The sequence below is a fragment of the Panthera onca genome, chromosome X (genome assembly GCF_046562875.1).
Source record: "Panthera onca isolate mPanOnc1 chromosome X, mPanOnc1 haplotype 2, whole genome shotgun sequence".
In the NCBI taxonomy this organism is placed as follows: Eukaryota; Metazoa; Chordata; class Mammalia; order Carnivora; family Felidae; genus Panthera; species Panthera onca.
Window position 1 is genome coordinate 30,250,956 of NC_138357.1, and position 19,624 is coordinate 30,270,579.

Here is a 19,624-nt window from a genome sequence, read left to right on the forward strand (position 1 = left end):
TGTGCTGACAGCTCAGAGCCTGGAGCCTGCTTCGGATTCTATGTCTCCCTCTCTGCCCCTCCCCCACTCTCTCTCTCTCTCAAAAATAAAAATATATATTAAAAAAAGACATCCACATAGGTACTAAGTGTTGGATAAACGGGGATGTTCTAATAGTCAAAACAGAACCCCCATACCATCTGAGAGGAAAGGGGAAAAACTGGTCGTAGCTTGATGGAGGAGTGAATACTGGCACCGGGAATCTTCCTTTCTGTACTTACCACTCTAAGGCACTCGAATCTAGAGGGAACTTCCAGGGAATACTGCCTATTCTCCAGTCCAGTGCCATGCAATAGAAATATGTGAGCCATGTGAGTTGTTTTAAATTTTCTAGTAGCCACATTAAAAAAGTAAAGACATGGGTGAAATTACTTTTAGTATTTTATTTTACCCAGTGTATCCAAAATGTTGTCATTTCAACATGTAACCAGAAAATAAATTAATGTGCTAGTTTACATTTTTTATTAAGTCTGAAATCCAGTATGTATTTTATAGTTATAGCACATTTCTAACCAATTCCAGAAGTATAAGCCCCCCACCCCCCACCCCAAGGCTAGTACATGAATGGGAGAAAACTTGAAGGTTCTTCCCAAAGTCCTATTTGTTTCTCTGGTTGTCTTGAATGCTATGTCAATTGCAACCTGACTTTTAGCAGGCCCCAGGCCATTTCCTTGCATGGACCTTCCTTCTGAAAATTAAATCACTGGATCTAGAGCAATATATAGATTAGACCCCTCAGCTTTTTTTCCTTAGATTACAACTGAACCAAACTGCTCCTGTCATTAATTTTCATATTCACTAATCCTTTCCCCTATTTACCTTCTGAATATATGGATAGTCATAAAGCAGCTGCTAGCCCTGCCTTTGCACATTATAATCTCCCCCACGTGACTAACCCTCCCCATTATATCCTTTTCTAAAAAGATCCGCAAAGGCTCCTAAATGGCCTAACCTTTAAATGGTCACAAATCACATGGCTTGAAGGTGACTAATAGAAAAAGTTCAGTCCTCAGGACTGAGTCCACAATTTCAGAAGGTTCTCCCCCACATACCCCGCTGATGAGGGGGAAAGAGAAATTCCCTCAGAAGCACAGATAAGACACTGTGTAAGCAACCCATTCTTCTCACCTTCAAATCCTACCCATATTTTCCCCACTGTGGAACAGAGGCCAGGCCAATTTACACTCCTCTCCAATAACCCATAAACAAAGATCGGGATACGACTGTGGGCTGAGGTTAACATTTTATGAAACGTGAGAGGAGACTTTCTGCAAGACAGGGTTTGCAGTGAGGCAGTCGTAGGTTCAAATCCCAATTCTGTCATTTATTAGTTATGTATCTTCAGGTGCCTTAGTTTCCTCATTTGTAAAATGAGAATTCAAATCTACCTCACAGAATCATCATAAAGATTAAGCAAGATACTGCAAGTAGAGCTTGTGCATATAGTAGGCACCAGGGAATGTTATTTACCTTTCCCTCTTAGCCATTTGAACAAATTAACTAGCACTTCACACAGCTAAATATGGATCAATCCTTTTTATTAAATACCTAGATGGTAAAATATTAAAATGTTGATGTGAATAATAGCTGGTATTGAATATTCAAATTCTAAGGGAACTCCTTAATTAAGTTTTAAGATAACATCTGTACATATAATCTGTGCCATGCAATAAAACAGCTCTTCCTCAAACAGCTTTTTTTATAAAGTCAATATGTTTTCAGGAGAAATTCAGAAGTTGCTTTTAAGAACATTAACTGAGAGCGAGTTCCCCTTTCACAGCAAATTAGACATTAGAGCCAAAACTGCCCAAATCAGTATGGTTCCTATCTCTTCAGACTTTAATCAAGATGTTTCTCTTTATATTGGCAAAAACCACTGCTTAAGTGGGACTCCTGCATCCCCAGTAAATGTAACTGGGCATTTGGTAGTTGGGAGAAAATTGGGTTTGACAACACCCAGAAGCTCATGAGGCCACGTGCCTTCTTCTCTCAGACTTCCGCCTTTGGGGGCAAGAAAGGGGAGTTACTTTGTTGACTTCTTTCAAAACATTTTACAAAATATTAAATTTGTACCTTGTAAATCACAACATAAAATAAGTACAGGGCTAAGTATCCACATTTTACTAGATTTTAGACCTACTATTTTTAAAACAGAATAAAGCACTGCCATTGACAAATATTTTCTAATCCTGGGCTTTTTGAAAGCTATTTAGGAGAAATTAATTTGATGAGTTAGAGACAGCCATTATCCCACTAAATGAAACTGTTTCTACTCTATATTCACATACATTTCAGGCTGAACTTTCTGAAATCTAAAATGCTTACACAAGCAAACTTCAGAAAGATCTTAGTCATGCAAAAGCATACTTTTTCCTAATCCTAGATAAACCAACTCTCTAAGAAACCTTCCAGAGCCTACAGGGTAAAAAGGACTCTCCTCCCATCCTCCTCATCCTGTCCAACCTAGTCCAGATGTTTAAATGAACAGTGAAGTTTGGCTTTACAAAGTGAATTCTGAATGGGGCAGCTTTTGACCTGATGAAAACAGTACCCAGACCAAGAAGTGCATACAAAATCAGATCATGAGAAACTAAAAATTATTAAGACATCAGTGTGTAGAAACAGACATTTCAAGCCCTGATAGAAAGTGCACAGCTCCTTTTAAAAGTTGTCTCAAATTTAAGCTCAATCACAGGTAGTATCAATCCAACATGCAGTTTCATCACAAAATCATCTCACTGGTTTGCAAATTTCCAAGCCTGGGGGGGCTTTATCATGCATCAGCCTAGGACAACCCCAGCATTTGGCGACAAAGACAGAAAGTCTCCTTTTGAAATAGAAAAGTGGAAAGAATAAAAACAGATTGCCCGACCTCAAAAGTCTCCCCAGTATGGCTTTCCCTGAGGCAAAAAGGGAACTGAATTTGATTTGTTTTCAAGGAGTATGTTTGGAGAAATGGAACTTCCTCCAAGCAAGCGCTTACATGATTTATTGCTTAAAACGGTCTTTTGCTCATATGCTTGTGACAGTCAGAAGAAATTACTTATTTCATCATAGGAGATTAAATGAAAGTTCATAGTTATCACTCACAATCAAGTCCTGTGATAAAACATTAAAATTAGAAGGAAAGAAAATTAATCTTTGTAACTTTTCAATTTAGAGTTATTTCTTCCTATGACAGAGTTCTGGGAACACTTACAATGAACCTGAAGGGAGTGAATGATTATACCCCAAAAGTTCCCTCTATTACATATTGGCTGAAATTAAAGTACTTTAAAATTGAAGAATGGAACAAGAAGAGCAATAAAAAATATGATGTAGAAATCGTGATTTGTTTTACTTTTAAAATGAAATTTTAAAATGTACAGGATAACCCATTTAATTAGAGTGAGGCATGTCATTCTTTAACAACTGGGTTTGTTTGTTTGTTTGTTTTTACATTTATTTATTTTTGATAGAGACAGGACACAAGTCAGGGAGGGGCAGAGAGAATGAGACAGAATCTGAAGCAGGCTCCAGGCTCTGAGCTGTCAGCACAGCGCCTGATGTGGGGCTTGAACTCACAAACCATGAGATCATGACCTGAGCTGAAGTCAGACGCTTAACCGACTGAGCCACCCAGGCGCCCCAACAACTGGGGTTTTAATTAGAAAAAAAATTTTTTAATTTTAGAGAGTGCACACACGTGAGTGGGGAAGGGGAAGAGAGAGAGAGAGAGAGAGGGAGGCGGGGGGTGGAGGGGGAGAGAGAGAGACAAAAAATCTTAAGCAGGCTCCATGCTCAGCACAGAGCCCAACATAGGGCTCAATCACATGACCCTGGGACCATGACCTGAGCCAAAATCAAGAGTCAGACGCCCAACTGACTAAGCCACCCAGGCACCCCTTAATTAGAAATTATTTCACTAATTAATCTTTTATTTCTCAAAGTATTCAAGGATAAAATTTGGTGTCCTTTCATTTTTTACTCCAAGAGGCAAATATTAATAGTACTAATTAGTTTGGATGTTTTCATCTATTTTTCCTCCCCATGACCTGTTCTAATGAACATGATATTACCAGGAGAATTCCAGCAAATCATCTCCTGTATATTTATCCATACATAAATTATATTCTCCAAGAGGCCAACCTTTTAAACCAATCAACCAATCAACCCAACCAACCTACCTGTCTAATAGTGTCAATATAGATTTAAAAACTGGTTCTCAATCACAGTCATTCATTCCTGTTCTGATGGAGTTCCAGTCCTTTACAAGTACTTAATTAGTTTTAATATAATATGAAACAAAGTAGTGTTATAGTTCATTATAGGTAGTCATTCTTTTACCTGCTACAAAAAGCATAATAAAGTATACATACAAAAGTATAAAAACATAATGCAAAATATACATTTACACGCATCAGTCTCCATGTTGAAAGACAGGATTTCTTTAGGAACTGTTGCTGAGAGACTGAGATATTAAGAATACAATTATATTTAATCTAAATACAATTAACAACATACTAAACACAAGTGTTCTGAAGGGCTTTCCAAATATATTTCAGTGGCCTAATTCTTACAGGTTATAGCTTGAGTAAGCTTCTGATTGCTTGAGGCCTCAGAAGTGATGGTTATAGTGACACAGGATGCATGCATTTTCATTTTTTTCCTTTCATTATAAATCAGGTTTAGTGGATACTCCTTTAGAAATTGGAACATTTTGAGTCTCCTGAAGAGCCTTGAGAGACATATTCTCAAAATTAAGGAACCTAGATAAACAAAGTTAAAAATATTTACTATATTTTGTTTGGGTATACATTCATTTCATATTCCCATTAATATATAATTGCTACATGATTAATATTCTCACAACAAAAAAGTGAAATATTTTACTGTAATGAAACACATCTGCAAATTGAGTCATTTGCCATTCTTTTATCTTCTGAAGCACTATGCTTAGAAATACTGTATCCTCAGTAGCTGATTTGTATGCAGAGGAGGAACTTGGCTAGATATAATCATTATTTGACAAATGCCATATGACCTTCTGTTTGGGGACTATCAAATCTCAAATTGGAAATGTTCATGACTACCCCTGGGATAAATCCAGCTGCCTGTTTTGGGTCCAGAACATTCACACACAAAAAAAAAAAGAACAAGAAAAGGAAAAATCCAGCTGCCAACAAAACACCACCAAACAACTATAATAGTCTGCTAGAAGAGGGCTGAACAGGCCTTTATATTATTGCACAATGGGACAACCTTTGAGTTGGAATGCTCAATCCTTGCAACTCCAAGACATCTGGATTTTTTTAACCTTCTCACATTGGATACAATCTAAGCAATATTTTTATATTTAGCTCATGTGTAATTTGCAAATTTTAGTGACTGAAATTGGAAAAGTATTAGTAACTTCCCAGTGGCTTTATAAATTGGTATTGGGCTGTAACCATTACCCAGGTTTTCTTAAATGTCAATTTACCCACTAGACTGGAAGCTCCTTAAGGGCAAGGGCCACCTGTGTATTATTCATCTTTGTGTCACGTCACCTAGAAGCTAGCAAATATTCAATAAATGTCCATTGAGCTGAACTGACCTTGGCTGACTAAGGATGTCATATACACAGAAATGGCAAGATTGTAGGCTGGCTTGACACAAAATTAATTTGGAAACTAAAAATGAACCGAAGACACATTGCCTGAGAGAAAACAGGCTCTCCCTGTATTTGTAATCTCAGGAATGTGGGTAAACTAAGTTTCCTTTAAACGCAGCACAAAGAGGCTGATATGCTAGTTTAACCTCTTTGAATTAGCTTTCCTGCGCGACCTTATGCTTACAAACTGATCAGGCTCCCAGTGTAGAGTGACACCCCTGATTAACACCATGACCTGAGGCCTCAGACCCAGGGGAAGGAGAAAACATACATATTTAGTCCACATCACCAAGGCAACACAGTCACTGTACCTCAGCATAGTAGGAAAAACAAGCACAGATGATGATGTTAAATATTTTTAAAGTGTCCCGTACACCCACTGTTAACAGTGGTTAGAAACAAGGATAAATTATTTCAGAAACCAGGCAATTAAAGGTTTTAACTTCTCTAATATGCGAGTGCTTTGTTTTCATTGCCAACACTCCATAGGCAATCTTGGTCAATTAACACTAACTTAGTACCAACAATAAAGGTTCAAAGTTCGGTTTTGACATCAGTGACTCAGATATTTTCTTCTTAAGAACACCAGGTGCTACAGGCCTCAAATAGGGCGTCTCATCCCTCAAATGGAAAGACATCTGACTTTGAAACCAGTAAGTCAGCATAACATGAGACCTGCTGAAGAAACATACCCGGAAAGAGGATTTATAAATGGGCTACTGAGGAGACTATTTACACTTTTATACACCAGGAATAAATAGGAAAATATAACAATACGGAAACTTGTAGGATATAACTGTCATAACAAAAGCAAATATTCTACAAAGAACTTCAAAAGGCTATAGAAAGTAAAATATCAGGGCACCTCTATGGGCTAGGAAAGATTTTGGCAGACATAAGCATTGTAATTAATGATGAAGCAAGAAAAATTCTCTAAGCCTTACCCCAGCCCAGATGAAATACTCCCCCAAATTTTCAACCTTCCTTTACTCTTATCCAAGTTCATCAAGAAACTTCCAGTTTCCTAATTGTTTACCCTAAGCAGACTTAGCACTATAGATGAACACATTTACATTCTAATGTGGGAATCTCCAAGTCTTACAAGTTTCATTTAGTGGGAGATGGTTTCTCAGTCTGAGGGTCAGACCCTGGATCTACAACCTTCACCTATGTTGTATCTTGGGAGGCCCAGCTCCAACAGCCAGCCAAATGGTCTCCCTCTTTTTACTATCCACCCTCACCTTTCTCACCAACTTCTAACTGTAACACAGGTCACCACAATCTTGTAAATGTCTGTATCCATCTGAAAAATAAAACCACATGTCACATATTTGTAAACAACCAAATGAAAATGGCTGAGACACTAGAACAGCGAGGTTATTAGGAAGAAATGCCTATTGTCACTATGTAAATTCATAACTGCTCCTTTAACTCCCAAAAGAGCTTACTGTTCTTACTGAAATAAGTCCATGGCCTTCATATGCCACTTAGGATAGGACATACACGCTTTTTGGGGGAATACAGTAAGGACCCAAATCTGGAAGTTGTGGGCATCTGTGTAGTATGAGTTTACCCAGCTTCAGGCCAGGGCGCTAAATAAATTGAACCTGGATCTCTTCAAGCCTATCTGTGTACAGGTCATACAGGGGACATAAAAACAAGTTAAATTACCTTACAGCGATACAATCAACAAAATCCAGAATGTGGGAGAAAACTCTGTAAGACAAAACAACCAGATTCCTTCAATAGTTAATTTAAAGGGAAAATACAAAGGGAGACCTTCTAGATTAAGAGACTTAAATAAATAACAACTAAATGCAATATATGGACCTTGTCTGGTACCAATTTCAAGCAAACCAATGGTTAAAAAAATGAAAAAGAGAGGCAATCAAGTTCATTTGTCACATATTTAAACAAGATATTTGATCATATTAAGAAATAGTTCTTTTTTGGGGTGTGATAACGATATTTTAGGTGTAATGATGTTTTTAAAAAAATTTAGCTTTTAAAGATACATATTTAAGTTACTGTGGATAAAATGAGATATCTGGGATTTGCTTCAAAATAATCAGGGAGTGGGGTGGGGAAGGAGTAAATGAGATACAGATGAAGTAAGATTTGCCATGAATTGAAGCTGGGTGGTGGATACAGAAAAGGTCCCTTATACTACTATTCCCCACGTACTTTTATATATGCTTGGAATTTTCCATAATGAAAAGTTTAAAAATGACAACCAAACAAACAAAAAACACAAACAAAAGAGAAGAGGCATTTCTAGGGTAATAGGAGAAAATTCCCAGTCCAGCTTCCAGCCCCATTAAGTAGCCAGAGTCTCTGGGAGGTCGGCAAGTTCGTGTACCAAGTCCTGCCCTTCAATTTTACATTACTGGCATAAGAAAGGACATTAAGTTGTCTGAGTTTGATTACTTACCAGATACCTCTTAATGTCCAAGTTTGCTACCCAATTTTAACTGGACTTTAAGAAAAATTAAAATAATTTTTGAAGCTAACAGAATTTTAGCATCTGTTGAATTTATTCAGCATAACCACAGAGGTACTGTCTTCGTGCTGTCACACACAGACACAAACACAGATACAGCACAATATCCATATTTAGCCATGTGCATTCTTTCTGAGGCTCATTTATATGTCTTCATATGCCACAGCCCATCATTTAAATAATGGATATTTTCAATGCCAATTCCTTTGTTGACTTTCTCACTGTGGAAGGAGAAAAGCACATAAACATATTGTTATGAATTTTTATAGGCTTACTTATGGTAAATATAATTCTGAGTGCATTGCTATTTTGCAATTATTGAGCCCCATGCAGGGAATTTATTTATTACATTAACGTTATTGACTACATTAAATGACATTACTCTGCTGCAGTTCCTGTCTTAAAATGATTCTAGTGATCTAACTAGTGGGCCTTATAGAAACAAAGTAATTATGTCACCATACCAGGAGAACATCAGAGTGTTGTAATTGACTGTGCAACAAAATTAACAGGATTAATTTGGTCGTCAAATGAGTTCCAAGTTTTTCAATATATTGACTACGTTTTGGTAAATATCTTTAATACTTCCTTAATAATCTATACTACTAGGTCAAAATAGAAGATAAATACCATGTGGTGCTGAACTGTGTCACGGTTTTAAAAATTAGTAGCACAACATTCTTCCCCCCAATTAAAAATTTAAGTCATACTGAATAAAAAGTTCCTGGGGCACCTGCGGGGCTCACTCAGTTAAGCATCTGACTCTTGATTTCGACTCAGGTCATGACCTCATGGTGTGAGATGAGGCAGCATCAGGCTCTGCGCTGGGCATGGAGCCTGCTTGGGATTCTCTCTCTCCCTCTCCTTCTGTCCCTACTCCTGCATCCACACGCAAGCGCGTGCATGTATACCTTCTCTCGCAAACAAAAAAAAATTTTGTAAGTTCCTAAAATACCACACACATACATATAAAACAGCTGTGTTGGCACCCGGTTCTTTTCAGAGTGCTTAAGAAAGAATGCAATCCTGGAGACAAAATAGGTTTCGATGGCTTCCGAAGTGTCAGGGAAAATCAGAAACGAGGCTTCTGTGCTTAAGTATTTGTAAGATGTGAGATGAATGACAGCAAATTTCACCTGTAATTCTGATGCTTCCCGCATAGGTTACCCTTTCTCAAAAGCCAAGGGGGCCTAATGTGAGACTTACATATCTTCTGCAGACATCTTCATGACTCCAACACACAGAGCATGCTGTTTTCCTTCTGCCATGATTGCCTGAAAACACACAGCTAAGAAAACTATCAAAATGCCTTGGAGAGGGGGTATCAAACAATGATCACGTTACTAGTTAAGCCACTTTGAACCCATCTTGTATCCTCACCCAGACCATCAACTCAATTGAGGGCAGGGACCTAGCAGAGTCTGTGGGCACACTGTAAATATTCAATAAATGCTAAATGAATGAATCTAATAATCATTCTTGGTTTTTAAGTTAAATGTTAATACCATAACCCAATGCCAACAAAACCAAAATAAGACCTGCAAAAAAGATAAAATTTCTTTCATGTAAATATTAAAAACTGTGAAATAAATAAACACGGTTTGTTCTAATGTTGTAATCAATGAATGGCGGTTTTATGTAATGGACACATTTTTTTTTAATTTTTTTTTAATGTTTATTTATTTTTGAGACAGAGAGAGACAGAGCATGAATGGGGGAGGGGCACAGAGAGAGGGAGACACAGAATCGGAAGCAGGCTCCAGGCTCTGAGCAGTCAGCACAGAGCCCGACGCGGGGCTCGAACTCACGGACCGCGAGATTGTGACCTGAACTGAAGTCGGATGCTTAACCGACTGAGCCACCCAGGTGCCCCATGGACATCATTAAAATAATATTTATACCCCCAGTCTATCTGTAAGAACCCAGTGTATGTTTCAACCTTTCTAGAACAACCAAAATGTTCCTGGTTATCATTTGAAGCATTTAGAATGTTACACATTGCAGTACATATTTTACAAAGCAAAATTCCTAGGGTACACAGTATCTCCCTGCACTAGTTTTGCAACTGTCTAAAAGTCTGTAATTATTTCAAAATAAAAATTACTTTAAAAGCAAAGGTTAGGCACTTGAAAATTCTTCCATTTAAGAGAATCTCCAGAACTATAAACCTACAACACTTAGAAAAGTCAGAAACATTAAAAAGAAAACCTGTCCTCACAGAATACTTTTCTCCATCTCATTTTCAATTCATAGACTCAGCGTTCCAAAAATATTTGAGCACCTATTATGTGACCAGTATCTCTGTCGACACAAGCTGTTCCTAAGGTACCAACATACACCTTATACAATCTACTCCTTAAACATAACTGCCACAACAGAGGACACTGGGCAGTGTCAGGAGACTAGACAGTCTCCTTCAAGTACAGGACACACTCTTAAACCCACTCCAATGGCCTTCCCACTCTACAGTGATTTCCCTATAGCTACCAAGTATTTTCTCAACCTGAGGCAAATGGCCCCTTTATCTATGACAAAAGAGAAGATCTCCTCCTCTCCAGACTAGTTGACAAAAACCTATTTGATCTAGAATATAGCTAAACACCACTGTAGAAATGAAAATTATGCAAAATTACTCAGTTACATCATGAGTTTTAAGGACTATCTGAAACTTTAACATTTCTCTTTGAGAAAATATGTTCTGAGGCCCAAACATCCAACTTAAAAATGATCTGTAATATAAAAGTTGGGGATTGTCAGTATTTCCCACTACCCACTTCTAACACTCTACCTGGTGCCTAAGCTATTTTCCCTTTTGAGTGCTTTTACTCCAGTGTATATGGATAAGCCAACTATAAAAGTAGCAAGCTGATGGGGGCGCCTGGGTGGCTCAATCAGTTAAACATCCCACTTTGGCTCAGGTCATGATCTTGCGGTTTGTGAGTTTGAGCCCCACGTCAGACTCTGTGCTGACAGCTCAGAGCCCGGAGCCTGCTTCAGATTCTGTGTCTCCCTCTCTCCCTGCCCCTCCCCTGCTAACGCTCTGTCTCTCTCTCTCTCAAAAATAAATAAACATTTAAAAAAAAATTTTTTTTTTTAATAAAATTTTTTTTTTTTTTAACGTTTATTTATTTTTGAGACAGAGAGAGACAGAGCATGAATGGGGGAGGGTCAGAGAAAGGGAGACACAGAATCCGGAACAGGCTCCAGGCTCTGAGCTGTCAGCACAGAGCCCGACGTGGGGCTCGAACTCACAGACCGCGAGATCATGACCTGAGCTGAAGTCGGCTGCTTAACCAACTGAGCCACCCAGGCGCCCCAAAAAAATTTTTAAAGTAGCAAGCTGATGTCTAAAGAAGTGATCCAATCATATCATATATAGCCTCTCCATTAATAATCTAGAGTTTCAGGGGTGCCTGGTGGCTCAGTCAGTTAAGTGTCCAACCCTTGATTTCAGCTCAGGTCATGATCTCACAGTTCGTGGGTTTGAGCCCCGCATCGGGCTCTGTGCTAACAGCATGGGACCGGCTTGGAATTCTCTCTCTCCCTCTCTCCCTGCCCCTCCCCTACTTGTACACACACACACTCTCTCTCAAAACAAATAAATAAACATTTTAAAAAATAATCAAGTTTTATACTGTGTCCTGAGTCTGATAACATTGGGCAGTAACTGGGCCAGAATGCAGCTGGGACTTCTTATTACTTGTTCCCATTTAACTTCTAAGATGGGACATAGAAATGATGTTATTTCCCACACATTGAAACGCAACAAGAAAGGCTGAAATGATGTTTTTTCCCACATCTTGAAATGTAACAAGAAAGTCATGAGACAACAGTAGCGGTAACCTCCAGAAAAGTACACCTAATCTTCTCTTGGGTGATAGATCTTCCAGTAATGACAAAAATACTGTGAATACATTTTTCAGCAGTTATAGCCTGGGAAGGATACAACAACTGTATCTACTGCAGCAGGGTAAAGTTGAGCTCCAGGAGAAGTTAAGCCTGGACACATGATATTTGCTCCACTGAGAACAAATTTGATGGCTCCTTTATCAACCTGCTGGTGTGGCAGGATAAAGGGATCTAGAAGAAAAGAAATACATCACATAAATTAATGAGACTAATGACTCAACAGAAAAAGGCAAAGGACATGAGCAAATATTTCCCAAACTTACAGTATTCTGAAAAATGCAAAATAAAACTGAAACACCATCCTTCATTTATCAAGTTGATAAATATTTTTAACAAAAGTAATTCCCAGTGCTTGCAAGAGTTTAGGAAAACTGGCATTTTCATACACTGCTAGAAGGCTTATAATGGAGCACAACTTTTCTTTAGGACTACGTGGCAACATGTATCAACAGCCTTGAAAAGGTTCATACTCTTTGACTTGGTAATTCTCTTTCTAGGGCTTTATCCTAAGAAAACATTAGAGATATACAATATATTTAGGCAGAAATATAATCATTGCAGCACTATTATTTACAATAAAAATAAACTGGAATCAACCTCAATGTCCAACAATGAAGAGATAAATGACTTAAGGTATGTCTATAGTACGTATATAATAGAACAATACTTTTGGAAAATCTGTATTACTCTGGGAAATGTTCATAATATAATGTTAAGAGGAAAAAGTAAAATAAAAAAAATACCAAAGAGATCAGTGGTTGCTAGGGAGTGAGAGGAGAAAAAGCAGGAAGGGACAAATAAGTGGAGCAGAGGACTCTCAGGACAATAAATTATACTATGATACTATCATATGACAGTATCATAGTGATACCGTAACAATGGATACATAACATTATGCATTTGGTAAAACCCACCGGATGTACAATGCGAAGAATGAACCCTAATGTAAACTATGGACTTTGGTTAATAATAATGAATCGATATTGGTTCATCAGTCTTAACAAATGCATGACACCAAAGAATAATAAGGGAAGGGTGGTAGGAAGTATATGGGAACTCTTTTTTCTGCTCCATTTTACAACTGTCCTAAAAAATAAAGTCAATTAATTAAAAGCTATTTAACGGAGAGCCCAATTTAAAAGGAAAAAATATTTTTAAAAAAGGAAAAAATATATAAACACACATACACAATATAGGAAATAATTGGATGGAAGTACACCAACATACTAACCATGGTTATCTCTAGGTCATAGGAATACAGGTGATCTTATTTCTGCACTTTCCAATTCTCTAGAATGAACACAAATTCCTTTTATAATTCCAAAAAATTTATTTGTGTGTGTGTGTGTGTGTGTGTGTGTGTGTGTGTGTCATAATCTAAGGATTAAAGGATCCCTGAAAGACTCAAAACAATGGCTGGGCGGGGGCGGGGGGGGGGGGGGGCGGCGGGGATTTTTTAGACCTCTCAGGGCTTTCTAGGAATATTAATAATTGGTAAAATTTATTCACTTTAATGTCTTACCACTAGCCCTCCCACTATTCAGAGAATAAGTATTTTTTCTACCAAGACTACATATTAATTTAAACATCTTATTGAAAAAAAGAAACCTGAAACAAACATAATTTGTTTTCTAGTTCTCCATCCTCGTTAATACCTGCCTTTTAATAATAATGATGATGATGATGATCTTGAGCATGATGATGATAATATACAGTAGCAGTGGACAGTTACTTAACAATTACTACATCATTACAATGGCTATCATATATTGAGCCATTACTGTGTTCCAGGCATTGCATGCACGAATCTCATTTAATCCTCACAATCCTGGGAGATATGATATACAATGTATCCATTTTTTAAAAAGATGAGGAAATATAGCTTAAGGAGTGCCTGGCTGGCTCAGTGGGTAGACCATGCAATTCTTGAACTTGGGGTTGTGAGTTCAAGCCCTGTGTCGGGTGTAAAGATTACTTAAAAATAAAAAAAAAAAATCTTTAAAAAAAAAAAGAAAAGGAAATAAGGTTTAAACAAGTGATGACCTGTTTAAGTGGCCTGGCAAAAGTGACACACACTGGAAATTGAACCCAGGTCTGCCTAACTCCAAGTATGCTTTTAACCACCATATTATCCTGCTTCTTGCACATCAATAACTTTAGGATGTTCTAAAAGGTCGGTTCCCAGCAAAATATTATTAAATAGGAACACCTTTCTCTTCCAACTTATTATGCAAATGCTTAACATACAGAAAAACCATTAAGAATAGTTTGATGAAGGGGTGCCTGGGTGGCTCAGTCAGTTGAGCGTCCAATTTCAGCTCAGGTCATGATCTTGCCCTTCAGAGTTTCAGCCCTGCGTTGGGCTCTGTGCTGACAGCTCAGAGCCTGGAGCCTGTTTCAGATTCTGTGTCTCCCTCTCTCTCTCTCTCTCTGCCCCTCCCCTGCCTGTGGTGTATGTGTGTGTCTCTCTCTCTCAAAAATAAACAAACATCAAACAATGAAAAACAAAGAATAGTTCAATGAATACTTGGACGCCACCCACTGAGATTGAATAATTGTTCATTAACGCTTTGCTCTGTTTGCTTTATCTCTATTTATGCACACACATTTTGTCCTCTACCATTTGAAATTTCAAACATAATGCTTCACCATAAATAAGCACATATCACCTAAAACTAGTCATTCTCCTACATAACCACAATACTATTATCATACCTAAAACTGTAACAATAGTCCCACAATATTGTCTTATAGCCAAACCATATTCAGAGTTCCCCCCAAGAGCCCTAAGAAAGTGTTTTTTATCTTTTTTGTGGGGGAAGGGGGAGGGCTTGAATTTTGCTTTTCAAACCAGGATCTAATCTAGATTCATGCAATACATTTGAGTACTTTGTCTCTGTCCTCTTTTAGTTGAGTAGGAATTAACGTCACCAGAATATTTTCATTTTAAACTTTTTCCACTGCATCAGGACTCAGTTTCTCTCCAATGTACTTTTTTAACCTGATGAAATCAATACTTAGTCAAGTAATTGTAAATAATTCTTTATAAATACTAAAATGATTCACCTCTTTTAAGATTTGCCTCACTGCTCCAGACCTCTGCTCCACCATGTAATTCAAAATTTATCTCATCTTACCAAAAACCAAACTCATTAAGTTACCACTACCACCTACACAGCCTTCCAGTCACTCGCCTTCTTTCTGCCTCTTGGCTAGAATGCCAGAAAGACACTGGTTTGAAAAGCAGAAATTTTAACTTCACAGTTGAAAACCTCTTGTGCACCAGGATTTTATCTCCTTTGAATTTTCTTTTGTAATGTACTCAATCTAACAATGTGCAAATGTAGGTATGTAACAAACATTATTTTGTTTCACAACAGCTGAACTTGCCACCCAACTAACAATAACTGGGACTACCGCAATTAGCCAATGCTTTCCCTTAGATAGAGTTAATCTCTATGAGGCATATCTAGATACGAATTTAAAAAAGGGAAGTGCTCACAGCACTTATCACAGTCTGTGAATAAACATTCATGTAATGATCTAATTGTCTATTCTTCCAACTAGACTGTGAGCTTCATAAGGACGGCGACCATGTCTGCCTTTGCTTCCCATCATATTCTCAGTACCTAGCTCAGTACCTGACATGTAGAAGTTCAAAACATACTTGCTGAATGAATGAGTGAATGTTCTTTCTTGGCCTTTCTGGACCGCATAATGAGAGAATTTGCATTTTTCAGATTTACCACAAGACGGGGATTCATTTTAGTTTTATACCCCATATCACCTAGTATTAATAAATAAGTACCAGAAGTCACTTTCAACTCCCCTTATATCTTTCTATATCCCCAAATATGTATTTTCTAACAAGACTTACATTTGTGAAGTAACCTTAGGGTTGGATAAAAAGGCCCTTCTCTTTGTCTAAAAAACAGTAATTCTCCATTTACTGTAAGGATTTCTATATGTTCATGGCTGTAAGACAAATGTCACAAAGTACCAAGTTAGATATTTTCTTAGAAAAATGAATATACCAAACATCCTTTAAATAATAACAAATATGAAACATATATATACAAAGATACAGCAGCCTCTTTTTAATTTCATTAAATATCCAGGCAAAAAAAACCATTATTTAAATTGTTTCATCTACCATACCAGTCCAGTAGAAAAAAAAAATTGACCTACTGTAATTTTATTTCACATTTTATTATTTTAATTTCATCGTTAGATAATTCAATAAAACAAATATTTACAGTACAAACTGAAATAAATTAAATCCAAGTCTGAATAAAAACATTTAACTCTTTAATAAAACAAACAGTACACAAAGCCACATTTTTCACAAACATGAAGAAACACTTGACAATACGAATATTGTTTTAGAATTATTCTATTTATCTGCTCCTATAATTAATCTACCAATGGTTAATGTGACAATAATTCCATTTTTTATGAGTGCAATCTAATCATACAATATTAAGCTATTCTGAGCTGTGCATAGAGATAAAAAAAGACTTACCATCGAACCATTTTGACAGGATCTTTCTTAGGCATGATTTGATTAAGCCATGGTTCAATACCTGGAAATTGCTCTATCAATTGGTTCTTAATACCCTTTATAACTGAGGTTTTCAACTGGATGCAGTTAGACACGTTTTCTTTTTCATCAAATCTGTCAAATGATTTTTGCAAGGAAAAAAAAAAGGGATTTCTAAGCAAAAATATCAGAATAGCTAAAAATATTGTTTTAATTAGTCATCTATTCCCAAGTAAGTATTTAGATGTCTAAAATAATTATGAAATAAATTGTTTTAATATAATTTCCCTTTTATTCTGTCCAGCACAAAACCAGTGTCTTAATACAATATTAAACTGTCATGTATACACAATAAAGGGGAGGGGCAGGTGGGAGGATGTGAGGCATATTTCACACTATAATCTGTAATCAGCTACACAAATGCCCTTCCTGGAAAACCCTACTCAATTCTACCCAGGAAGAAAGTTTCCCACCTATAACAAAACCGGTGTACAAAAAAACAAAAACAAAAACAGAAACAAAAAAAAGTAAAATAAAACAAAAAACCCTCGAGCATTGAGATACAAAAGACCAACCCAAATAAAACCTAGGGAATTAGCCTCTGCTAGGCTATGTAATCTGCTGAGATTTTTTTTTTAAGTGATGACGATGACTTCTAAGATTTCTATTTATTTTTGCTCAAAATGTCATGCACAAAACCCACCTTCCTTTGCCCATGTTCCCCCTTTGCTTTTTGCGTCTACCAAATCTGGAAGGCAAACCCACTAAGTAGGTTCCCAAAGAATTTTTGTCTTCCTTATACTGAGTAGCCTATGGGGCAATCACGCTATTTTCAAGACAAGGTTAATCTGGCAGCTAGGCAATAGGCATGACAGGCCGCTTGCTTCCTGTCACCCAGACTCCTTCACTCCCATGACCCAGGAAGTCAAGCCTTCCCTTATTCAGTTCATAACTAATAAACATATGGCAGTGAGTGCAGGGCTCTCCTCTCAGCTAAAGAGGATATACCCTTAAATCACAGTACAAGGATGTGATTGGTAGAACCCTAGGGATGGCGATAGGACTGGGAGAGGAGGCAAAAGAAAAAGAGGAGTAAGGAAAAAGAAAACGAGGGTGGAAGGATCAAAACCCGACTGAAGATTAGGGATGGAAAGCTTAAATGTTGCAAGTTGCGAGTAAGAGCATAGTACTCTAGAAAACCTTAGTGAGTAAGGATGGCAGGGGCGGGGGAGAGAGAAAGAGGATCTTTGCTCTCGCCCTCTTCCCCACCCCCACCCCACCGACTTTGTGAGCAGCCAGTGGAGCCCACAGCATGTCCTTACTTCTTGAACATGATCCAAGGTGAAGGGGGCGACGATAGGGGAGGGCCCGGAATGGGGGAAAAATTGAATTAGCAAGGGTCCGGCAGGTCCCTTCACACGAGGAAGGCTGGCACTGGCAGTCAAGGGCTGTTGTCGTTATCCGGAAAGGGAGACAGACAGCCGCACTTTACGGTTCTCAGTGAAATGTGACTACTTCCGCTCCTCTGAACACGTCGGCATTTTTGCCGACCCTTTTGAGGCTACCGATTCCTCTCCAGAGAGGAGAGCTGGAAGGGCGGGACTAGAAAGGGAAGAAGAGATAGAGCAAACATTCTGGTTGCAGGAAGAGAAGAATGAAGGGGGCGGGGAAGTCAACCAAGGCAGCATTTATGGCAGTTGCGCCAGTTACGGGTTCCTCAAAGGGTCAAGAGTGTTCCGTGTTTGGTTGCTACCTGCTGTTAACCTAAGCAATTTCTTTAATGGGAACGATTTTTGTTCCCCGAAACAACCGAATGGACCGGTGCTTACGGACCACCGGGAACCCAGGCAAGCCTCACGGCATCTTGTTAATGTACTCATGGGCTTGCCAGGTTTAGCAAACAAAAATACAGGACATCCAATTTTTGAATTTCAGGTAAACAGTGAAATGGTTTTGGTTTTTGTTTTTGTTTTTTTTTTACTTTGCACCTCATGCGTTTTTGGGACATACTTATATTTTTAAAATTTCTTTGTTATCTGAATTTAATTGGACGTCCTGTATTTTAATCTGGCAGCCACGCTCACCAGCCATAGTGAGGTGACCACATAGAATTATTCATTCGGTTGTTGTCCCCTGCCTCATCCCCATACCTATAAATTGGGCTATAACTCAAGGGAGGTAATTTCCTTGTCGATAAAATGGTCTCTAGGCAAGTAATAAAAGATTAATTTTTTTAATGTTTATTTTGAAAGAGAAAGCACGCATGTGCACATGTGCACATGAGCAGGGGAGGGGCAGGGAGAGGGAAAGAGAGAATCCCAGGCAGATTCTGCGCTGTGGTTACAGAGCCCGCAGGGACGGGGCTGGGGGGAGTGATTCAGTTCCAGGAACTTTGAGATCCTGACCTCAGCCCAAATTAAGAGTGGGACGCTTGGGGCGCTTGGGTGGCTCAGTCGGTTGAGCGTCTGCCTTCCTCTCAGGTCATGATCTCACGGCTCCTGAGTTTGAGCCCCGCATCAGGCTCGGTGCTGACAGCTTGGATCCTGGAGCCTGCTTCAGATTCTGTGTCTCCCTCTCTCTCTCTCTCTGTCCCTCCCCCACTGATGCTTGCGCTCTCTCTCTCTCTCTCAACAAATAATAAAACATTAATTTTTTTTTTTTTTTAAAGAGTGGGAGACTTAACTATGCAACCCAGGCACCCTCAGACTAATCTGATTGAAGAGATAATAGTTAGGGCCACCTGGGTGGCTCAGTCAGTTGAGCGACAAACTCTTGATTTCGGCTCAGGTCTTGATCTCGATTGGTGAGATGAGCCTTGAGCCCTGAGTGGAGCTCTGTGCTGACAGCTCCGGGTCTGCTTGGGATTCTCTCCCTCTCTCTCTGCTCCTCCCCTGCTTTCCATCTGTCTCTCTCTCTCTCTCTCCAAATGAATAAATAAACTTTATTTAAAAAGAGAGAGAGGTAACAGTTAAACACGTTTTACTAGTGTAACTTCAAAAAAAAA

At 38.3% G+C, this 19,624-nt stretch overlaps 1 protein-coding gene across 3 annotated transcripts; it reads right to left on the reverse strand.

The window, feature by feature from the left end:
* Positions 1 to 402: 402 nt before the first annotated feature.
* MCTS1 (MCTS1 re-initiation and release factor) lies at positions 403 to 18,259 on the reverse strand. 3 transcript variants are annotated; one of them, XM_081793598.1, is made up of 8 exons: positions 17,324 to 17,879; positions 16,603 to 16,755; positions 15,958 to 16,055; positions 12,118 to 12,251; positions 9,378 to 9,445; positions 8,103 to 8,392; positions 6,913 to 6,974; positions 403 to 4,787 (listed from the first exon to the last, which is right to left on the reverse strand). In XM_081793598.1, the coding sequence occupies exons 1-6, from the start codon at positions 17,335 to 17,337 to the stop codon at positions 8,311 to 8,313; spliced, it is 549 nt and encodes a 182-aa protein (XP_081649724.1). In that variant the 5' UTR covers positions 17,338 to 17,879; the 3' UTR covers positions 403 to 4,787; positions 6,913 to 6,974; positions 8,103 to 8,310. The 3 variants fall into 3 exon arrangements, with proteins under 3 accessions (XP_081649724.1, XP_081649725.1, XP_081649723.1); XM_081793599.1 differs by lacking the exon at positions 17,324 to 17,879 and adding an exon at positions 17,943 to 18,259 and having other exon boundaries at positions 403 to 6,974; XM_081793597.1 differs by having other exon boundaries at positions 403 to 6,974.
* Between the last annotated feature and the right edge of the window lie 1,365 nt (positions 18,260 to 19,624).

Coding starts and splice junctions, on each gene's coding strand:
- MCTS1 (XM_081793598.1), bottom strand. Junction 12,252..15,957: donor CCTAAGGTTACTTCACAAAT/GTAAGTCTTGTT, acceptor CTTTTCTTCTAG/ATCCCTTTATCCTGCCACAC. Junction 8,393..9,377: donor AAGATGTCTGCAGAAGATAT/GTAAGTCTCACA, acceptor CTCCTTCCACAG/TGAGAAAGTCAACAAAGGAA.